This window comes from Scatophagus argus, chromosome 16 (assembly GCF_020382885.2).
Source record: "Scatophagus argus isolate fScaArg1 chromosome 16, fScaArg1.pri, whole genome shotgun sequence".
NCBI classification, from domain to species: domain Eukaryota; kingdom Metazoa; phylum Chordata; class Actinopteri; family Scatophagidae; genus Scatophagus; species Scatophagus argus.
Genome location: NC_058508.1, coordinates 2384468 through 2405057, shown reverse-complemented (window position 1 = coordinate 2405057; position 20590 = coordinate 2384468). Strand labels below are relative to the sequence as shown.

Below are 20590 nucleotides of genomic sequence, written 5' to 3'. Positions count from 1 at the left end.
GGCAGTATATGAGGATATAATAGATAGATAGATAGATAGATAGATAGATAGATAGATAGATAGATAGATAGATAGATAGATAGATAGATAGATAGATAGATAGATAGATAGATAGATAGATAGATAGATAGATAGATAGATAGATAGATAGATAGATAGATAGATAGATAGATGACTTTATTCATCCCCGAGGGGAAGTTAGGTTGTCATAGCAGTCCAGTATACTTCAATACAGTAAAACACACAATGACACAAAATACTGGGTATAAAATACACTAAAGTGCACTTGTATGAAAATAATGTAAAGTAAGTAACAGATGGAATAAACTCCAGCATCAATGGCTTCTTCAAGACCTCCTCTCTTATTTATTCTGTTGTTGTCTTGGTAATGCTCCATTCCCATCTATAAAGAGACTACTCTGTGGCGATACAGTGGTGTTTCTATCCATCTGTAAAGTAATGCACTTCCCTGCATTGAACACTAGGGGCACACATCCATAATTATGGACACAAAACTGTGGCTACAAGCCGCAAGTCTTCTTACTGGTTTATTGCGAGTAGTCATTTGTGTCATCTCTTTTTCTGTGTGTGTGTGTGTGTCTGCCCCCTCTAGCCTGTATGCAACTGTTGAGCTGTAAATCATATCAGATTAGATTTGACAGCTGCACTGAGAGCTACAAACACTGCTTCTCCTGTAGCCATCTCCTCTTTGTGTGTGTGTGTGTGTGCGCGCGTCTACAGTGTGCTCTGCTGCAGTGCGTTGGTCATGTGATCAGGATACCTATCACAAGGCACTAACATTCCTTCACACCTCCCTTGCTCCTCTTTCCCTCTCTCCTCTACCATTTTTCCATCTTCTCTTTGCCCTTTTTCTTTTTTTTTCACATTCTCCCCTTCTTTTTCATTTCCATTTTTCGGCTTCTGTTTCTCATCTCCAAATCTCTTCTCGTTGTCTGTCTCTGAATCGCTCCTCACCACCTCTGGTCTTATCTCCCTTTTCCATTTTTATTACTTTCATGCTCTTACCATCCCTTTTTCTCTCAATGGGTTTCCTCCCTATGCTGCTCCTCCTTGCTCACAACCATTAATCTTTTCTTCTTCCTCACTCTCTCTCCCTCAACTTTTCCCCTCCTCTTCTCCTTTTCACTACTCTCCTCTTCTCTCTCATCATCGCTTCCTCCCATCACTTTTCTCTTTCGTGTCTCCTTTCCTCTCCTCTTTTCTCCTACTCTCTCCTCTCCTGTTTGCTCCTCTTCTTTCTCTCATCCTGCCCTCCTATCTCCTCTCCTATCCTCGTTACCTTTACTCTCTTCAATGCAAATTTTCCTTCCTCTCTCCTTGTACGATTTCCCAATTTTCCTTGTTCTCCTTTCCCCCACACTATTCTCAATTTTGATATTTTTTCTTTTCATTACTACCACTGTTTTTTTCTGTACCTCCACTGCTACCCCACATCTCTGCCCCCTTCATCTCTTTGTTCCCCCTCCCGCAGACTCCAAACAGAATGGCGATGCAGCAGCCAATGCAGCGGCCCTAGCCAATGAGGACTGCCCCACCATCGATCAGGTCCTCGGGGATGAACGTAGCCCAGCCACTGGGGGCCTTGGCTCCACCACCAGCCGTGAGCGCTACCCACATGACCGGGCCTGCTTCCTGCTCAGTGCCGGGGAGTTCCAGCGCACAACGGACGGGAACGTTCGGAAAGGTAGGAGGGCAGAGGGGAGGAGGCAAAGGATGGAGGGGGGGTACTGGATTGACAGCATTGGGCTGTCGGTAGATCATCCTGATTGATATGTGCTGTCAGTGTGTGTAGTGTGCAACAACAGTCAGAAACACATGTTCCAAGCACACACATGTCCAATTACACACATACATACAGGGAGTGGACAAAATAATAGAACACCTAACAATATAAAATGTATTTTACAGGTGTTCAAGGTTTTGATCCACCTTCCTCTCCCTATTCAATGTGTTACACACCAGACACACATAAAGAACAAAGTAGATGCAAAAGCCAATACATCACACAGACAACATAAATAACATGTAGTGTATAATTGTATTTCAGAATAAAAGTGCTCAGGAGGCCTTTATGCTAAGTTAAAACTAAGGCTCAGCATACTCACAAACACATATATGACCCTTTCAACCCTTTGAGTGACAGCTCAGCATCACCATGAAGCTCACTCCCCTCATACTACTCAACATAATTAGCTTTTCCTCAACAAATACCATATCAACATCCAGTCCATGATACTGATATTTTATTGTCCAGTGATTCTTCTCGTTCACTCCTTCAAACCACAGCTGTACTAGAACTCCCCTTTTATCCTGCATGTGTACTGCAGAGGTACTGCAGAGGCTGCTGCAGCAGTGCCATCTGTGCTAATATTGAAGTGACTTGATTTACTGTATCACAAAGGTGTTAGCAGACACTTTTTTGCAGTCAAATAAGGCAGTATTGACATTGTGTAAATTCCTTATTTACTGAAGTGGGTGACCAGTCACTTGCAGGATAACAACGGTCTTCTGTGTGCGCTGCGTTCATCATAGCTGATACAGTTCTCTGTGTTCACCTGTGTACATACAGTTTCATTTCAAAACAGTCCTTTATTGAGATTTTCATGTCAACTGTGTTTTTTTTTTTTTTTGGATACAGATAAAACTGGTGTTGTTCTATTTTTTTATTATCAACAAATCCCGCAAAAAGACCGAAGACAACTAGCACCAGTTGTTTGTTTGAATTGCTTAAGTTACACATGCTTGCCTGACAAAAACATTAAATGGCCCTCCTCCATACGTGTGTGTAAAGGCAATTCTAGACATCGTCCCAACATGGTTGTCTGGATTTACACAGTCCAACTGTTCAATGAGAATTTGATCTGGAAAAAAGCATAACAGCAAAGCAACCGACCAACTGACCAGAAGAAGTCAACCATAGTTATTACCACTGCAAGACTTCATAGGGAGGTGAATTCAGTCACACTTCATACTATTTGAGGCTTTGTAGAGCTGGTATTAACAGGAAATTCAAATGAACTCTTACAGTAGTAGTTAAATCAGTTGAAACAATGTGTTCAAACAGCTGCTAAATGTTTGCAGGTAAGACACACCCAAGACACGGACCTGACAGGCAGGTACAGTGATGTCGTGACAAACTGACATTTTTTTTTACAAGGAGGTGGTTATGTGTTCAGTGGTGGAAATCCAAATGCAAACGCACAGTATACATTACAGTAAAGCAAACAGAAATCAGACAGCCTGTAATTCATTATGCCTGTTATGGTGGCTTAATGTTGTTTCACAGAGGACATCAGTTGGGCAGGAAGTGCTTCAGTGTGGCGCAGGACACACTTGTGTACACACTTCTAAAATAAATGTTGTCACGTGTGGCTCAGAACCCATCTGAATGGGATCTCAGTGATAGGATCTCATTGGCGTCCTCAGTGTCTTGGGTGCATTCAAATCTACACTCAACGCTGTCCAATGAGGAGGCATGTTAATACCAGGTCTGAACGGGTCCTTTGATTTTACTGCTACATGTACCGTAAACTGTATTTCACCATCCACCTGTTAGAGAATGGGATCAAATCATGGGATTTGTCGAAAATAATAAAAATACAGAGTACCTCCAGGCTTATCGCACTTCCTTGCAACATTTAAATGTTAGGAATATTGAAGTCTGTCTTTGGGTATTTTGTTTTGAAATGAAACTCTTCATGTGTAAATGTGTAGTATTTTGAATCTGATCTGGCAGAACAGGCAGATCAGATGAATGTCATCCTGTTCTCATTCATTTTAAGCTTATTCATCATTCTGCTCTGTGTCACTGTATAGATTATTTTTCTCATTCTCCTCATTAACTCTTCATCTTCCTTTCTCTCTCCTCCCGACACTCAATTCCTCCTCGTTTCTCCTCTCGCGTTTGCTTCTCACCCACCTCCTTCATTGACTTTTTCCTTCACCCTATTCTCCATTTCATTTCCGTGCTCACTCTGTCCTTTCTAACGTTCTTCCTCATCTTCTGTTTGCTCCTCTATATTTTTCTCCTATCACCTTGCCTACCGCCGCACTGACCTTCTAAAACTAAAATAATTAATTTTGTTTTCAAATACAACCCCTGTCCTTTTACCTTTAACACCCGATACACTCCTCTATACACTCTCCATGTGCTATTTCCCCTGATTCTCACACACAAAAAAACACTCCAAAATACACACCCGCGTCCAGAAGGTTCAGAGTCCAGCAGTGTGACATCCTTCCTGGGAGAGGAGTGGTTCAAGCCGGAGGGGCCTCTGCTACAGCAGGAGCTCGGTGTTAACTCCACCTCCTCCTGGATCAAACCGTAGAAACACTGAGGTAAAATTACACACAGTGAACAAAGCAACGAAAAACAGTCAGTAATATATCTGATTAGATCGTATTAGATTCAATTGAGTTTAATTATAATAATAAATTGGTTAAAGTAAACTGGACTAGACTACATCAGACAAGACTAAAACAAATTATTCCAGACTAAACCAGATTAGATTAGATTAATCAAAATTACATTTTTTGACAAATAATACTGGATTGAACCCTATTAAACTGGATTAGATTACATGTGATTATTGGAATGGATAACACTGGAATATTTTCCTGGACTGCATGGAACTAAAATGGGAAAAAAAAAATATGTTAGATTACATTAGACTAGACTAGACTGGATTATTGTTAGATACAATTCATTTAGAACAGACAGGACCAAATTTCATTTGAAGAAATGGGATTAGATCTTATATACATACATATGAATATACACACTATGTACAACTCAGTGTGTGAATGTGTGCACTGCTGCGTGCTACTAAGTAAGAAACAGAAGGCAAGAAAAGTTGAACTGACAGGAGGGAGTAAAGCACACAGCACGTTCAATACGACTTTATAGTTAAATGGATTAACTTAGATACTTAGAATACCATGAAGTGACAAAGTTGAAAAGCAGTTTTACCTGTGAATGCATAACATTGATTACAGGCATCTTTTACTCTAGTATATTGTACAAAACATCCTTTGACACAAATACAAATTACATACAGCTCTATAATAGAGATATCTATGGAGTTGTATTGGTGCCTCACTTTTGTGCATACATTGGGGACACCTTGAGAATGTCAGAAAATGATTTTTCTCCAGCACGCGAACTATTTTTGGTAGAGAAATTAGTACCACTTTTTACCATTACTGTCATATGATTTTAATAATTATTATATTTTACAAAGGTTCACAAATCCATGTCTCTAACCAAAAATGTATAAACTACTCCACGCACCAAATGTCTGTCAAGAAGCCTGGTCACGTTAGCATTCAGAACTCTCAACATAATGTGATTACTAAAGAATATTTTGAGATTTTATTTAGTAGATTTTTGTGTTTTATGTGAGTGTAATTCTATTTGTTTAGTTGGCATAATGCAAATGAAACAATCAAATCCAAGTATGATAAAGATTAACCTTAATTCTGAAAAATTAATCATTTATGTTTGGGGGACTTGCCTTTGTCTTCATGAGGAACGGGCCCCTGCATTGTCACTGTGTAAACAGTTTTATGTCCTCACAGTGTGTAATACACACGCACACACACACACACACACACACACAAATAGACACAAAGTGTGACTGTGTGACTAAATGCATGACTCTGTGTACTGTTTATTAGCCTGTTTGTCTGTGTGTGAGGGATCTGCCTTTCACCTCTCCGCCTGCAGTGTGTTAACAGGTCAAGGGTCTCAGCGTGGGTTGAAAGGTCAAAGTTCACAGTGCGGGTACATGTCTGATGCGTGCTGTTGCTGTTGTTGTTGTTATTTCGTTGTGTTACTGTCTCCTTCCCCAGGTTGTGTCAGGTCATGCGTTTGTATGTTGGCTCTTGTTGGTCTGTGTTACACTATCCATCTGTCTGTCTGTCTGTTTCTCTATTTTTTGTCCTTTGTTTGTGTCTGTCTGTATGTCTGTCCTTTTCTGTTTGTGTTTATATTTTATGTAGCTGTCTTCCCCTCCTCCTGCTCCTCCTCTTCCTCCTCCTTCTCCTCCTCTCACCCGGTCTCTTCTCACTCTGGTACTTACAGATAGGGGGGCACCACAAACCCTCACATTTCTCCCCAAAAGCACTTCACCTCCAAAGTCAAACTGGTTCCAAATGGGAGGTCTTATTACCAGACTGCTGTTGGGGAGATGGTGCCTAGTCTTTCTATACTTTGCTTTACATGTGGACAAAAGTTAAAGATACAAGAGCTTTGGTTTGCAGATTCTACAGTGTAGTTATTACCCTGTTGAGATCAGTTAAGTATTGTATTATTGGAAATCAAAAGCAAAATAGAAAGTGTTTTGCACCAGAGCTTTTTCACAAAAATATAACAAAATTATAAAAAAAAAAAAAAATGGGGATTCGATAAAATATGTTTGCTTTGGGTCTGGTGCCAGAGTGAAAGGGGCTGCTGTACACTGGTTGGCTTGATGTCCCGCCAGGCCAGTGAGAGCTGGTTGCTGATTTGTTGGTTGGTTGGATTCCTCTGTCCTCTCCTCTGGAACTGAGCTCAGGTCAGTTCTTACAGCACAGCCCACAGAGAGCACAGTAGCAGACTTGGCTCCAGTCATTGCACTATGGAATCAGACTGATTGGATCTTTCGTGAAACAATTTTGTGTATCTGATTTACAAAATGGTTTTATTGCCCTTTCAGTAGAAAACGATGTGTTTTGCAGCCAAGCGGTGTCTGACTCTCTGTCAGGCTGGACTGGAACACTGACCGCCGTAGTGCTTCGAAGGTCTGCGTTAGCTACGTTTTTTTTTTTTTATACAATTTAACAAATACAAAAACACACAATATAGAAGGTTCTTCAACAGACTGGCAGATATGTGCAGGCAGGGGGAAAGAAAGACAGACAAAATTTTAATCCCAAAAAGACACACACGTTTTCAGGTAAGTATTAGAATAACTTCGAAGGGCTGTGGTGACTAGCGCAATGGTGGCACTACCTGCTGTGCTGTGATGGCCTCTTAGCTTTCCTCTCTCTGCACTTGAAAAGCTAAAACCACTGGAAAAAACTATTCAAAACGTTTGCTTTATTTATCTTTTTCTCAATAAGTATTCTCGCATTTACAAAGATAAATCAAGCACACCTCACACACCTGTGTGTCCGCAGTTACACACATTTCAAAATGGTCGCCAGGCTTTTGCTTTAAAAGTGCCACCAGGGCTCTCTTCCAATCCCTCTGCAACACTCCTCTTTCCTTCCTTCCTCCCTCTCGCTGGCGTTATCACACATTGTCCTGTACGTGGATGGGATTAATGACAGATCTTTATGTCACTGCTGTCACTGTAATCCGATGTGATCAGAGCTGTGTTCGCGATGGGTGGAAAGAACGAAAGACTCAAGCATTTCGGAGTCATTCTGAAAAGGGCAGCATAGCACTGTTGTGCTCCTTTTCCTGTAGTGCAACATTTTCGCTCCTCTTCTTCTTCTGCTGCTTTTTCTTCCTGGCTCTCGTTCCTTTGTCTGTACAAGAAATAGGGCAGGGGCGTAAGCAACTACTTCTGGAAAGACTGAGATAAGGCAATAAAAATGTGACTGTAAGAAAAGTCTCTATTCGTGCAAAATTCTTCAACAAAAACTAAAGCTTCGCCCCTGCCAGAGGGACTCCTGTGGTTTCGAGCTTGGACATGGTTTTACGTTAATGTGCTGCTCTCACCTTTCGATGGTCCACAAGTCACAGGAGGTCAAACAACTGGGAGGATCTATCTATCTATCTATCTATCTATCTATCTATCTATCTATCTATCTATCTATCTATCTATCTATCTATCTATCTATCCATCAGAAGTATGCTGACATATTTCAAGTTTTTTTTTCACCTCAGTGAAATCATTATATTTCGATCTATTATGTTTCTATTATATTCTGTCATATTTATTTTATCAGTCCTAATCATTCTCTCTCTACTTTCTCATTGTTTCATCATTACCCCACCATCCCTCCTCTCTCTGTCTCTCTCTTTCCTTCTTTTACCTTTTTCCCTTTCTCATTATCTCCCTGCTGTTGCTTCAGAAACAGTGGACAGGGGAATTCTGGGACTTGGTGCAGCAAAGCATTTTGGGTCAAGACTAGGTGCATTATTGATTCATATTGATACAGTAGGCTGCAACTGACTAACCAGCCAGTAAAGCCAAAGGAAACAAATGGTGAGACTTGATGCCAGTTTAAAAAAAAAAAAAAGGAAAGGAAAGTGCCAAACAACACTTTTATGGGTCTAAGGAGTCAGATATGATTATTCATAATTTGAAAACCAAGCTCATGGATATGAACTGTAGGTGATAAAGAAGAACTTCTTTAGTAAATTAGTTACACAAACAATAAACCGGTAATCTTGTAATTGTCTAGATTGAATTTAAATGAAGAATATAAACTTTAGCATAAGTTTGAGTGAGAAAAATTGCCCGCAAACCATATTTACACATTATTTATTACACATTATATGTGTAATAAGTAAGGAGGATTATTGTTGTCTTCACAAAACATTGTATTGCAACATTTTCTCGTCCAGTGCCCATAATGGTTTGGTCAGGTTTAAGCAATTAAAACTACTTGATCAAAGTGGTGGCACACAAAGATTACTGAATCACTTCATGTTTTCCTCAGAGTAAGAAGTGCCAACTACCAAAAACATGAGTTTATTCATTCTTTTATTCTATAATGGAGACATAAAAGCAGATAGAAATCGTGCCATGCTGCCAGCTTCCACCAAGCAGCTTTCATTTTCCCAGAAGATTTCATGGTGAGTGTCAGACAGTGTGTCATTATTCTCTAGCTATTGCACTGCATAATCAACATTTACTTTATAAAGCTTCATCAAATCAAAAAAAAAAAAAAAAACTGTTGCTGTGTGACACCATTTCACCATTTAAACACCTGGCTCTACTATCAAAGGCAGACAATGTATGTCCAAATATCCAACACCACATCATTACAACATCATTATTCACATCACTGCAAAAGATTGTTTCTCAAGAAAGCACAGACATATGTCAATTAAAGTGTTTGAACAAATATATCAATGCAATCATGTTCCTCATGGGGCCAGTTTCCCCTGCACAGATTTCTTGAGATGCGCGTCAAGATCTGTTACAGTCGATCCCTACACACAAAAACATCTGACTTCTTTTCATTTTTGTCTTGATGGTTAAATCATGGTGAATAATTATGGAAATGCGCAAAACACAAAATCACTTATCAACTTATTACAGTTTTCCCTACAGGAACACAAATTCTGCCATTCACAAACTATTTGCCATAAGTATAATCTAAGACTTTTGTTGCCTAAACCCAACCAAACTGCCTGAAACCATGAAATAGTAAGTCAACTCACACAAATAATTATAAATAATCACCAGCTTTTGGTGGGACCCTCAACTGCTATACATTCGTGACTACCTGCTCACAGTAAGGCAGTCAGAGCTAGCATCGAGTCAAGGCAACAAGTGCTAGCAAATAACAAAACAGTAGTTCTAACCAATGGCGCCACAGTAGGGCAACTAAGACGAACAATCCCAGGGAAAAAAAAATTAACATGCAACATGGATAACTGCGAGGCAGGGTCAGGGTGTAACCTGGTCACTTAACGTGGGACAGTGATACAGAAATGCAATTTCAGTGAAGGTTAAAATGGATGTTTTGGATTGATGATGTTCAGTAGTCTCCTCTGACTATCATCGGAAGCTAGGAGTTTGAATTCCCTCATAGGCTTATAAACATGGGCTTTTTGTTAACCATAATCACAATTTTCAAACTTTAGCCAAGGCCTTTAATTCAATTCAATTCAATTTTATTTAAAGGGCCAGTTCATAACACAGTTATCTCATGACACTTTACAGGTGTGTAAACAACAACAACAACAACAAAAAAGCAACTAAAAAGAAGAGAATCAGAGAAAAACAGGTCCCAGGGCAAAACCCCACACTGAGTAAGCGTATAGCGACAGTGGCGAGGAAAAACTTCCTTTTAACAGGTAGAAACCTTGAGCAGAACCATCGCCTTTAGTTGCCTAACCATACACGTGAACTGATTTCCCCTTACTTTAGAAAGAGTGAATTTTAAAAGTATGGCTATTGGGTGCCAAAAAATGAATCTGAAGGTTGTCAATCAAACATTTGTCTGGCTGTAAATTATATCTACAAACCTGTCTGCAGACACACACAACTGTCTTTTTGTGACTCTGCAGCTTGTAGTGAGGAGGGAGAATGCCCTTCCTGCAAGAATGCAAAGAGAAGAACACTTCCTGCTCTCCTTCAGAAAGAAAAAAAAAACCTGCAGAGAGGTAGTTTTAGAGTGAATGTTGGTGCAGTGCCTCTAGTGCCTCCCAAGGCCAAGACTGCAAATTACGGCCTCCTCTTGACTGCATGAGTTTCAAAGGCAGCAGACACACTCTGCATAATGATACTGCAAATGTCTGTCTCCCCTTTTGTTGGGAGACTTAATCAAGGAGTGGGTGGAGGTCGAATAAAGGAATGAAATTTTGCTTTAATCACTCCCTCAGTTTGTATTTCATGCTCTCTCTGACTGCTGTCATGTCTCCCCTTCATTCTTCTTCCCATAATTCTCTTTCTCTTTGTCTTTTTCTTCTCCTCCTTGTTCTCAGTAGAAATAGTATTGATTCTCTTCATTGACAGACACCATAGGCCTCAGCTGACTCTTACTGAGAGTTACAGAGTCTTACTTAGAGGCTCATTGATGTAAGATGATATGTTACGTCATAGTAGCGGAGGGGCCTATTTCACTCCCTTCCCCCTTGAGTTTTATCACTCAAATGCAATTTAAAACCACTAATATATACTCTCTTTTCATCTGATTTCATTTCATTTATTTCTGATTCTCACACAGTCTGTTCTTCTTTCATTTTCCCCTTGTCCAACAAATGATCAATAGCCTTTAAGCTAGTACGTAATCATTATATCGTTATGGGTGGTCAGAATTCCCTGAGGCCTATTGGATTGCACTCGCATTATTTTATTTCCTCAGTGTTACAACAACAGTTGAGCCACAATGGTGTCAGCAGGGAAATCATGTTGACCAAGGAAATTGTGGATTATGTCTATAGAGCAGAAACTGTGAATATAAAAGAGGTAACCCTAGAATTATTTTACCTGTAATTTACTGTGGCTACACAGTTACTGTTACTCAAAAACTATGTAATGATCACCTAAAATCAGTCTGCATTATTATTGTATTCTTGGCTTACTCTGATCTTATTTTATAAGGTAATATAATATATAATGTAGGTTGTTCCAAACAAGTTGAGCATTGGACCCATAAATGCAGCAGTAAATCAGTAAACACGTAAAACTTGAGAGAAAAACACACACACACACACACACATTCATCACTTTGACAGCACAGTCACTGCAAACAGAAAACAAATAAGAAAGCAAGCAAATATTGAAACAATTGCAAGTCTTACCAAACACAGCAGAGGTTTCCAGTAAACACATGAAATTGATAAACATGATCTGGCAGCCAAAAGTGACCACTTCGTTGATGTGTAGTTAATTGAGATATAACTGCTCAACATTTAGAATTCTGCATATTCGTTTTTTTGTGGATGGGAATGTTGTGTAGTAGCAGTAACAATATTTTTAATGTTCATTGCCACAGATAATAACTCTCTAACTTTAACTCTCTAACTTTCTATTATCATTATGCACTATTTGGGCATTTACATAAAAGACTGAAGCTAAAGTAGAAGTTAAAGTTCACATCTGACTATTATCTTTGATAATCTTTATCTTATCTTTATTATCTGTGAAATACTGACTGAAAGATCGATTTACTCTTTTGTTTGTGTGGATAAACATTATCTTCATCACTAGATCATGTATATAAGTATATACAGTATTATTTGTTCAGGTTCTACAGCATGCTTCATCTTCTAAATGTTCTGCATGTGCATATCTATAGTGTTTGTCATGGTTATATATACAGTATATTCTTTCCTCTGTTCTGCTCCAATGTGTGTGTCTTTCCTCTTTGTCTCTTTCTTCTTTTTCTTATCTGAGTTGTGAATGAGCTATGTCACATATCACATATATACATGTCATATGTACAGTATGTATGTATGTATGTACTTTTTAACCTGTGGTTCAGTGTTGGTAATGTCATATTGCATTTTCATGTCTGTATTTGATGCAAATATTATTTCTTGACAATCTCAAATCCACATGTGCTTTCAGATAAATAAGTTATATGTACATGTGACCATTTTTGGTTCAATAAGTAAAAAAGCTTTTGCAATTATTTCCAAATACCAAAAGTATTGCTTATTTTGCTGTACACAGAAACACATGTTGATATGTTTTTTGCATGAAGATTGTTGTTGAAATAGTATTTGCCCTGGTTGATCATTTCTGTGTACATTTCCTCACCCCAAGCTTTCCCCTCCCCCTTTCTTAACCCACCCTCCCCATTGTTAAGTCATTCCTTGCACTGCTCGTTCCACCATCCTGTCCTCACACTTGATGTTTCTCAATATTCTTCCTTTCCCTCCCGAAATCCTATGACCACAGATAACTGATAAAACCCAGACCGGATATGGTTTATACTATAAATTCTATCAGATATTGTCTAAAAGTATCAAATTTAAAGAATAAGTCTGTTGATATTCTATACTTTTCGCCGTTAAAAGAAGAAAAATGTTGCTCTTCTGAACATGCATACGGTGCAAACTGCTTTAAGGTGTGCAAAATGCATTAATTTATTATATAGGATGTTAGAAGTTAAAAAGCTGCATTGCTCTATATTATATTGTTGTAATTAATTATTAGACCACATTGTGTTCTCTGAAGTCATAGAATTGTGATTTCTTTGTCTTATACTTGCAAAAATTACTAGCTTTAAAAACATTTTTCATTTAGTGGACATGGTTTGGATCCTGCAGCTGTGTTATGTCCTTCCACACTAATGTTTTATTATAATGGGTATGGTCTGTAGGGGGCGTGGTTTGTAGGTTCTGCAAGGCCACAGCTGGACCCTTCTCAGGCTTAGAGGGAAATGCTATCATGCATGCTAACATTCTCACAATGAAAACATTAAAGTTTAGGACATTTTTTTTTCTTTTTTCTTTTTTTTTTTTTTTTACAGTGGTTTCAATTTTTCTAACATTTTGACATACTTCAATTTGCTTATTAGCACTGAACGCAGTAGTACAGTGGAGGTTGATGGGAGGGTATTTGGCAGGTAGTTCGGACTGATGACGTTTTTTTTTGACCTGATGATGGTATTAGATAAAAAGTCCACCAAAGTTATCACAATTCAGCAAGAAAGTATCGACATATCATTTTCATGAGATTTGTAAGTCTAACACAAGACCACACTCTGTGGTATTTATGACGCAGTATTGACACAACATAACAAACAACTGAATCATTTCAGTCTTTTTACCTAAAATGTCCATTCACAAATTTGCTTTAGTAATTTTCGAGTGTTGTACAGTAATTTACTTACCTCCTGTGCAGAGTCAAAAAACAATCTCCTTGCCAAGTCACTTCTGGTGTGAACAAACCATTACACTCCATCCAATTCACTATCACCTGTGCTTCTACTTCCTCCTTCCTTTTACTTCCTCCTCTACCTTTTCCCATCATCCATTCTCCCTCCCTCCCTTCTTTCCCTTTCCCCTTCCTTCATATTTCCCCATCCCATTCTAACAGTGGTGTGTCCATCCCATCCTCAGGCTATCCTCCTCAATCTCTCCCCCTGCGTTGTGTTACTAAAGTCTGACTGAGTGGAGGTATGTACGACAAGTCACCGTCACAGCACAGCTAACGTTCACCCAGCACGCCATGAGCGCTTGCTTAGCTTCTCGCTTTGGCTATGAAGTGACTCAATCAGAAATGAGTTTGATTTTCGAAAACACGGAAGTGTTCTGGAGCCAGAAATAATCTCACTGGTTGACTAAGCTCTTTTAGTTTATTCATGCATGAATTATTAACTCACAAAGTACAATTTTTAATGTGAGTTTTAAATTTCAAACAACTGTAAAATCATGTCAATAACCTTTTTTAATAGGTTATTTTTGTATTTTTGAGTCATGTAATTTGTGTTAAAGCTCAGGAAAGTGTTAGTCTTAGAAAACCAGATAAGCATATTTTTATTTCATATTTTCATATTTTTCCTCATTTATCTTTCTTCTTCATTGGTCCACTCCAATGCACATTGTACGCACATTATATAAAGGGTATAGTCTGCTACATTTTATTTATTAAGACGGAATCTAACTGTGGCATTAAGCATAATATACCCCTTGGTGTATAACTTACACAGGAGTGGGCATATGTGTTGTCACTAACAGAAACCAGTATAGGAGAAAATATACTGTACAGTATGGAAAAAACATCTTGTTTCATTGGAAAATGATGCCCAAGTCTACATGCGATTAACCTGTGTCTACTCTTCTGACAGGCAGATTTGAATACAAGTACACATATGTACATGCATATTTAGCACTGCAGTTATTTTCGTAATGAGAAATAACAGAGCATTCACCGCTGCTATAACTGGTAGCCCAAATTAGATAAAATATGCACTGAAGTGGACACACCTATTTTACAAAGAGCAAATCGGCATATTACTGCTTTTAGTGGATCAAGCATTACACATCTGGTCACACCCAATCAGCATTGTCACAAAAGGTGATTCCCATCAGCCATCAGGGGCAAAATACCTGCAGCACTGACCTCAGGCATGTGAAACATACTACAAAGTTTCATTTAACAAAGACAATGATGGTTTTCCAGCTGCATGGTGACACTTGCTCAAATGCTCAGTGGTAATCACTGTAATTTAATAGCTGAGAATCTGGGGTTTAAAAATCGGTCCAGTGGGGCAAAAATGACTCTGACTTCATATCCCAACTGAATTTGGACAAGAATTTCATCAGTGTGTGTCACAGGTATATCAGACTTCTCTTTACATCCACTTCTTCTGCTCTTATTCTGACTTTGAAAATGTTTAGTTGTTGCAAGTTTGGAAAGTACAGAAAGCAACATTATGGAAATGTAACCTTCAATGACCAACAACACTGAAACAAAGTCCAGAAAGAGTTCTTTTGGCATTCATTTACTGACCTGTTTCTTTATATAAGCAGTTTGTGATGTGAAAGACTAAAGTTATACACTTTAGATATGTTAAAGATGTGTATTCATAGATTTGTGTATGTGTAATATGAATGAGACTAGCTAAGTTAGCAAAATGTTTTTATATATATATTTATCATTTTTTATTTAATCATGTAGTCTCATTGAGGGCTATATCACTTTTTCTTCTTCAACCTAAAGATGTCCATCTAACCGAGTGATACAGAGAGCAGTGAATCGTACAAAACATGTGATTTGTGAAATGTAATGCACTGTGATACACAGGGTTAATACAGAATATATCCAGAGTCAAGGACAGACATAAAGCTTGACTGCACAACAGGAGGAAGACAGACATTCTTTAAATCCTTCTAAGAAGAATTTTTAATTTTTGAGTCATGCTGAATATGAATTTGCACCCTTGAATGTACACCACTATGGGAAATGAACTGTGTTTTAAAACATTAGTGGACAGCACTGGTTAAAAGCATGGAAGCCCTTGTCATGCAAGTAACATTACCATTAAAATGTTACCGTTTAACATTAGCATGATATTTCATCCAACGCTTATCCCTCATGGTCACAGGGGGCTGGAGCCTATCCCAGCTGACTACGGGCGAGAGGCGGGGTACAGTTGCCAGTCAGTCACAGGGCTGACACCCAAAGACAGACAACCACACATAAGAGCAAATGTAGAGCAGTGAATTAATATGTTTTTGGGATTGTGGGAGAAAGCCAGAATATGCATGTAAACTCCACACAGAAGGGCCCAGTCCAGGATTTGAACCTGGAACCTTCTTGCTGTGAGGCAACAGTGTTAACCACTGCACCACCGTGCCACCAGGCATGAAATTCCTACATGTTAAAAGCAGCGACAAATTCATTCTGCTTTTAAACATCAAAACATTAAAATTCTGAAAGTTTTCCAGACACTGATGTTTTCATATCAGAGATGACTGTAGTGTCCAAAGCTTCTCTCAAAAGAACCCTGTCAGTGCAGGATTTATCATGTTGCTTATTGATCACACAGGATCATAAATAAATAAGTTAATAAAATATAACCAAATTAGAAGCATTTTGTTTTTTCCATCCAAAGCCACCAGTCTGCACCTCTATTAGCTGTTATGAGTAAGACACTGAAGCTCTAAACATGTCAGACTGATCGCCAAAGTACTGATCACAGAGTCTAACAAACCTTTGTGCTCTTCATTAAAACACACTTCAGAAACACGTCAATTAAAGAAGCACCGGTAGACTCACAACCCACAGGTCAGGCGGGTTTCGATTACTTGGAAAGATCACAAGTTCAAGCTGGCAGGCTAATACATGACAACCTATTCAAAACTGAAGAACTGTTTGGAAGAATGTGTTTATTTAGCTTAGACCTTCCCACGAAAGAATGAGGAACAAGGCAGATCTTTAGCTGCTCCCAACAGCAAGATCAGAACCTTAGAGCGCACTGTTTAGTAACGCTCAGTAAAGACTATTGCATAAATATAATGCGTAAAGTTGGAGATGAGCCTGGGTTAAAGCCAATGTATTAAAGCATGTTTTGGATTGAGCTGAGGCTCTCATTAGGTCAGGTTATTATTAAAAAACAGTATCTAGCGGATACTGATTGTACCACTAACGAAACACACAACAAGCCCAGATCTAAAGAGATCCCACACAATACTGAAAAAGCAATTACAATACTGTAAGAGTTCTCCGTTTACCGCCTTGTGCAGTAAATGATTAAAGCCACTGAAGTCACTGAAGTTTATAGAAGACATTTCATCGGTTGAAGCAGCAGGTTAATACAACATGAAGCAACTTCAAAAGCCATAAGCATGACATGACATTGAAGTGGCATATCATAGCTGAAGCTGCCTAATACTGCTGCTGCTGCTGCAGAGCAAATTGCAAACAGGAGCTTATTGTAGATGCACCTTTTAGCTTGACTTTGTGCACAGAGCCACACGCGCAGCCGCTGGATTTGACTCTTTATCACTGACATGTAAGTGCTGATCAATAATGTATTTTGTCTTTATTTGTTAGTAGTAAATGCCAGTCAGGCAGATCTGTGCTCAATCAGAATCATATTCACAAGATCTCCAGTGATAGTAGCCCTGATCAGGGATTACAGCTGCTGTATGTAAGAAACTGTAGCTTATTGATCCCAATCAATCTGCCCTTCTTCTGTGTGAGAGTGTGTGTGTGTGTGTGTGTGTGTGTGTGCGTGTGTGTCCCAATCAGCTAAGAGCTGCAGTGCTACTGATTTATTCCTGTGGTTATAGGACTTGACATTGCCAACACAGCCAAACAGAACATAACATGTGCTTTTACACACACATACACAGTTGTATTTCCATCACTTTTGGGGACCTTACATAGACTTACATTCATTTTCTGGAGGCTTAACCACCACTTAACCATAACAATAAACATTATTTACCTAATCCTAACCCTTACCTTAACCTAACCGCAACCTCCACCTAACCTTAAAGCAAGCCTTTACCCTAATATTTAATGATTTATGTTGTGGTCACTTGTATTTTGTCCCCATAAGTAAGGCAGGTCCTCACAACATGACTGTGTAAACAGATTCTGTCCCCTCAACTACAGGAATACGGGTCCACACACACGCACACACACACACACACATGCACAAAGCATATCTGAAGCTGATATGACATTGGCCATTCATTTCAGAATGTTGACTACTTACACACAGTGAACACACAATGAGACTTTTTCAGTATTTTTCAATATGAGGCCTAATGTCCAAGACTTAGGTATTTCTACATTTTAACCCACATGCATACACATAAGCACACACTATATACACAGTGCATTAGTGTTTAGAACATGATGACCCAGATCTGTCACTGTGGTAGCCAGCACCATGACTGCCTGCTGAGGTTTAATGGGAATGTCACAGAGAGCTCCTCCTCAACCAGTTTAGCAAAAGCTAACACCACAGACTTCATACTTAAGATTGTGTGTACTGTATCATCCTACTATAGCACTATATACTGAGACCATGGTTGGATACTGTGCCACTAATTCGCTAGTGCTTACTGTCTAAAAGACAACAGGAAATGGCCATCAGGAGGATGGCTGCAACCCAAAATGAAATGTGATGGTGGTGTGTATATATTTAGTAAGTGTAATTTTTATAGTTTAAGGTGGATTGGAGAGTTTTAAATTCACTATAAAAAATATGTTTTATTGTTTTCACCTTGACAATAACTAACATCGATAATAACTTAGATACCACATACCTCCACCAAGGCCAACAGGCTACTCTTCTGTGAGATATAAATTTGCAAACACAACCACTAAATTCTACTTATATTTTTATATGTCAGATGTCAAAATATGGGTGTGCGTACCTGAAGTGTCAGGATCACCCCTCAGTCATTTCTTATGATTCTGCATGTGTATTAATTTTTTGCTGTGTATGAGGGCATTGGCTGTTGGCCTTACTGGACTTGTAGACACTACATCACATGCTACCGTTAAATCCCTTTCTTGGTCTCCGTAACAGCTCTATGTGTTTGTTTGACGTGCTCTTCGTCTGATTTGACACAAGCACTACTAGCTAGGCTTGAAGTGTTAGCCCAATCCTACTTGATCTGTCAAAACAAAAAAAATAATTCATGTGATTCAGATCTGCACATCTCACACATCCCCACACATCTCCACCTAGCTAGTGATGTCTGGCCACCACAATTATTTTAGTTCTTAAATGTAATAAACATTCTTGATTATTGCCCTCATGCGATCAGATCTCTTTATGCACATTAGAAAGGCTGACCAATGCTGACAAACACTATCTGCCCCAAGTCAAGGAGGCTGATGCAGGATAGTAATGAAGGATAGGAGAGGGATTGCTATAACATGCAAGGCAAGGATCATGTGCCAGCAGAGCCAAAGGCACCCATAGGCTACTTTTTTGGTAACTGGCAAAACAATCACTAATGTACCAACAGTACACCATTCTTTTGATCATATCAGATGGTCTTCCTCAGCAGATGGAGTCTGTCCAGTAGTCGTGGAATTGTTGCGCAAATTTCTATTTCCCTGAGGACTTCAAGGAGTTAACCATATTGTGTTAAATGTTGAGATATATTAATCCCATCACGGATCTCACTGAGCTAGCTATTGGATTGCAATTGCAGACAGCGTCTTCCAGTCAGCACGTTACATTGGTGCATCTAGTACAGACACCATGAACAATGAAATTTGAATACAGCATTGGAAGCGGGGCTCTGTTGATTCTAATGAAAGCTTGTCAACCACTGATAAAATTACCCAGATCTTCTTCATAGCTTCAGTACTGTGTGGTGCCTAACGATATTTGCTCCAGAGACCTGTGCTGGCTGACTGGCCTATTTCTAATTTGATTTGGTGGTCTGACAAACAGTCAGTTCATGAAATTCAGTGCCCCAGCTTTGAGTCTTTAGATATATGGAAGTGGGTGTGGTTTGCAAAATATGTCTTAATGTCATAATCTTAATGAGTCAATATAACCCTTCTTATTAGATGATGTATTGTTGTTCCAAAGTGGCACAGTTTGGGAGAGCAACATCTTCCAGAACTTTCTGAAAATGCAATGGGAGCATGAACTGTACAATTGCTAGAAATGTGTACCTTGGATGTTATTGGATACAATTAACCTTCATTCTGCTTTGTATCGAAAAACACATTTATTTCAAGATGTTTCCAACTCTGATTTTGCATCAGTTCTGTGGAATGACTCTCTGAAGAGAACGCTAAAGTAGGTTAATCAAGCTGAGTGCAAATAAATAAATAAATAAACTGTGACTTTGAGAAACCCTTCACCAAATATACCTTTTAGTAATTTCCCATTTTAATTTAAGGTATGTATATCCATTTGTTCCATTCTCGTGTACACAATATCTCAGAAACGCGTCAAGGTAATTTATTCAGATTTGGCACAAATGTCCACTTGGACTCAAGGATGATCTGATTAGATTTTGGCGGTCAAGGGTCACTTTGATCTGATAAAACACATTTTTAAGTATAACTCAAGAATTCATGCACTATTTATGGCAAAATTTCACATGAATGTCTAATAGGATAAAATGATGAAGTGACAACATTCATTCAACATTCATTCTCTCATAATTAGATTTATGATAATTAAAAAAAAATAATAATTAAAAAGAAAATCCAACTAAACTGATTTGGTTCTTCACTCTCTGAGTCCATCACAGCACAGCACTCTGTGGGAGCCCTTACGCACAGCATTCAGATTGAGATTTTATTTCCTTGGTTGTTTAAGGATTTGTGTCTTAATACAAAAATATAGATAATTCTGGGAAACAAATGTTGTGATCAAATGTCAGACAGGTGTTAAAACATATTTAAGGTTTAATCACGTTGAAAGGTAACCTGATTCTTATGCTTCAACTTGCCTATCAAAA

The 20590-nt window shown here is 38.7% G+C and overlaps 1 protein-coding gene across 1 annotated transcript in view; it reads left to right on the top strand.

Annotated features, from left to right (window-relative positions):
- Nucleotides 1–20590, top strand: part of LOC124073673 (potassium voltage-gated channel subfamily C member 1-like) — a 61305-nt gene that overhangs the window by 34508 nt on the left and 6207 nt on the right. Inside the window, exon 4 of the mRNA XM_046416075.1 lies at nt 1493–1705. Coding sequence (XP_046272031.1) covers nt 1493–1705 — 213 coding nt within the window. The remainder of the gene's footprint in view (nt 1–1492; nt 1706–20590) is intronic.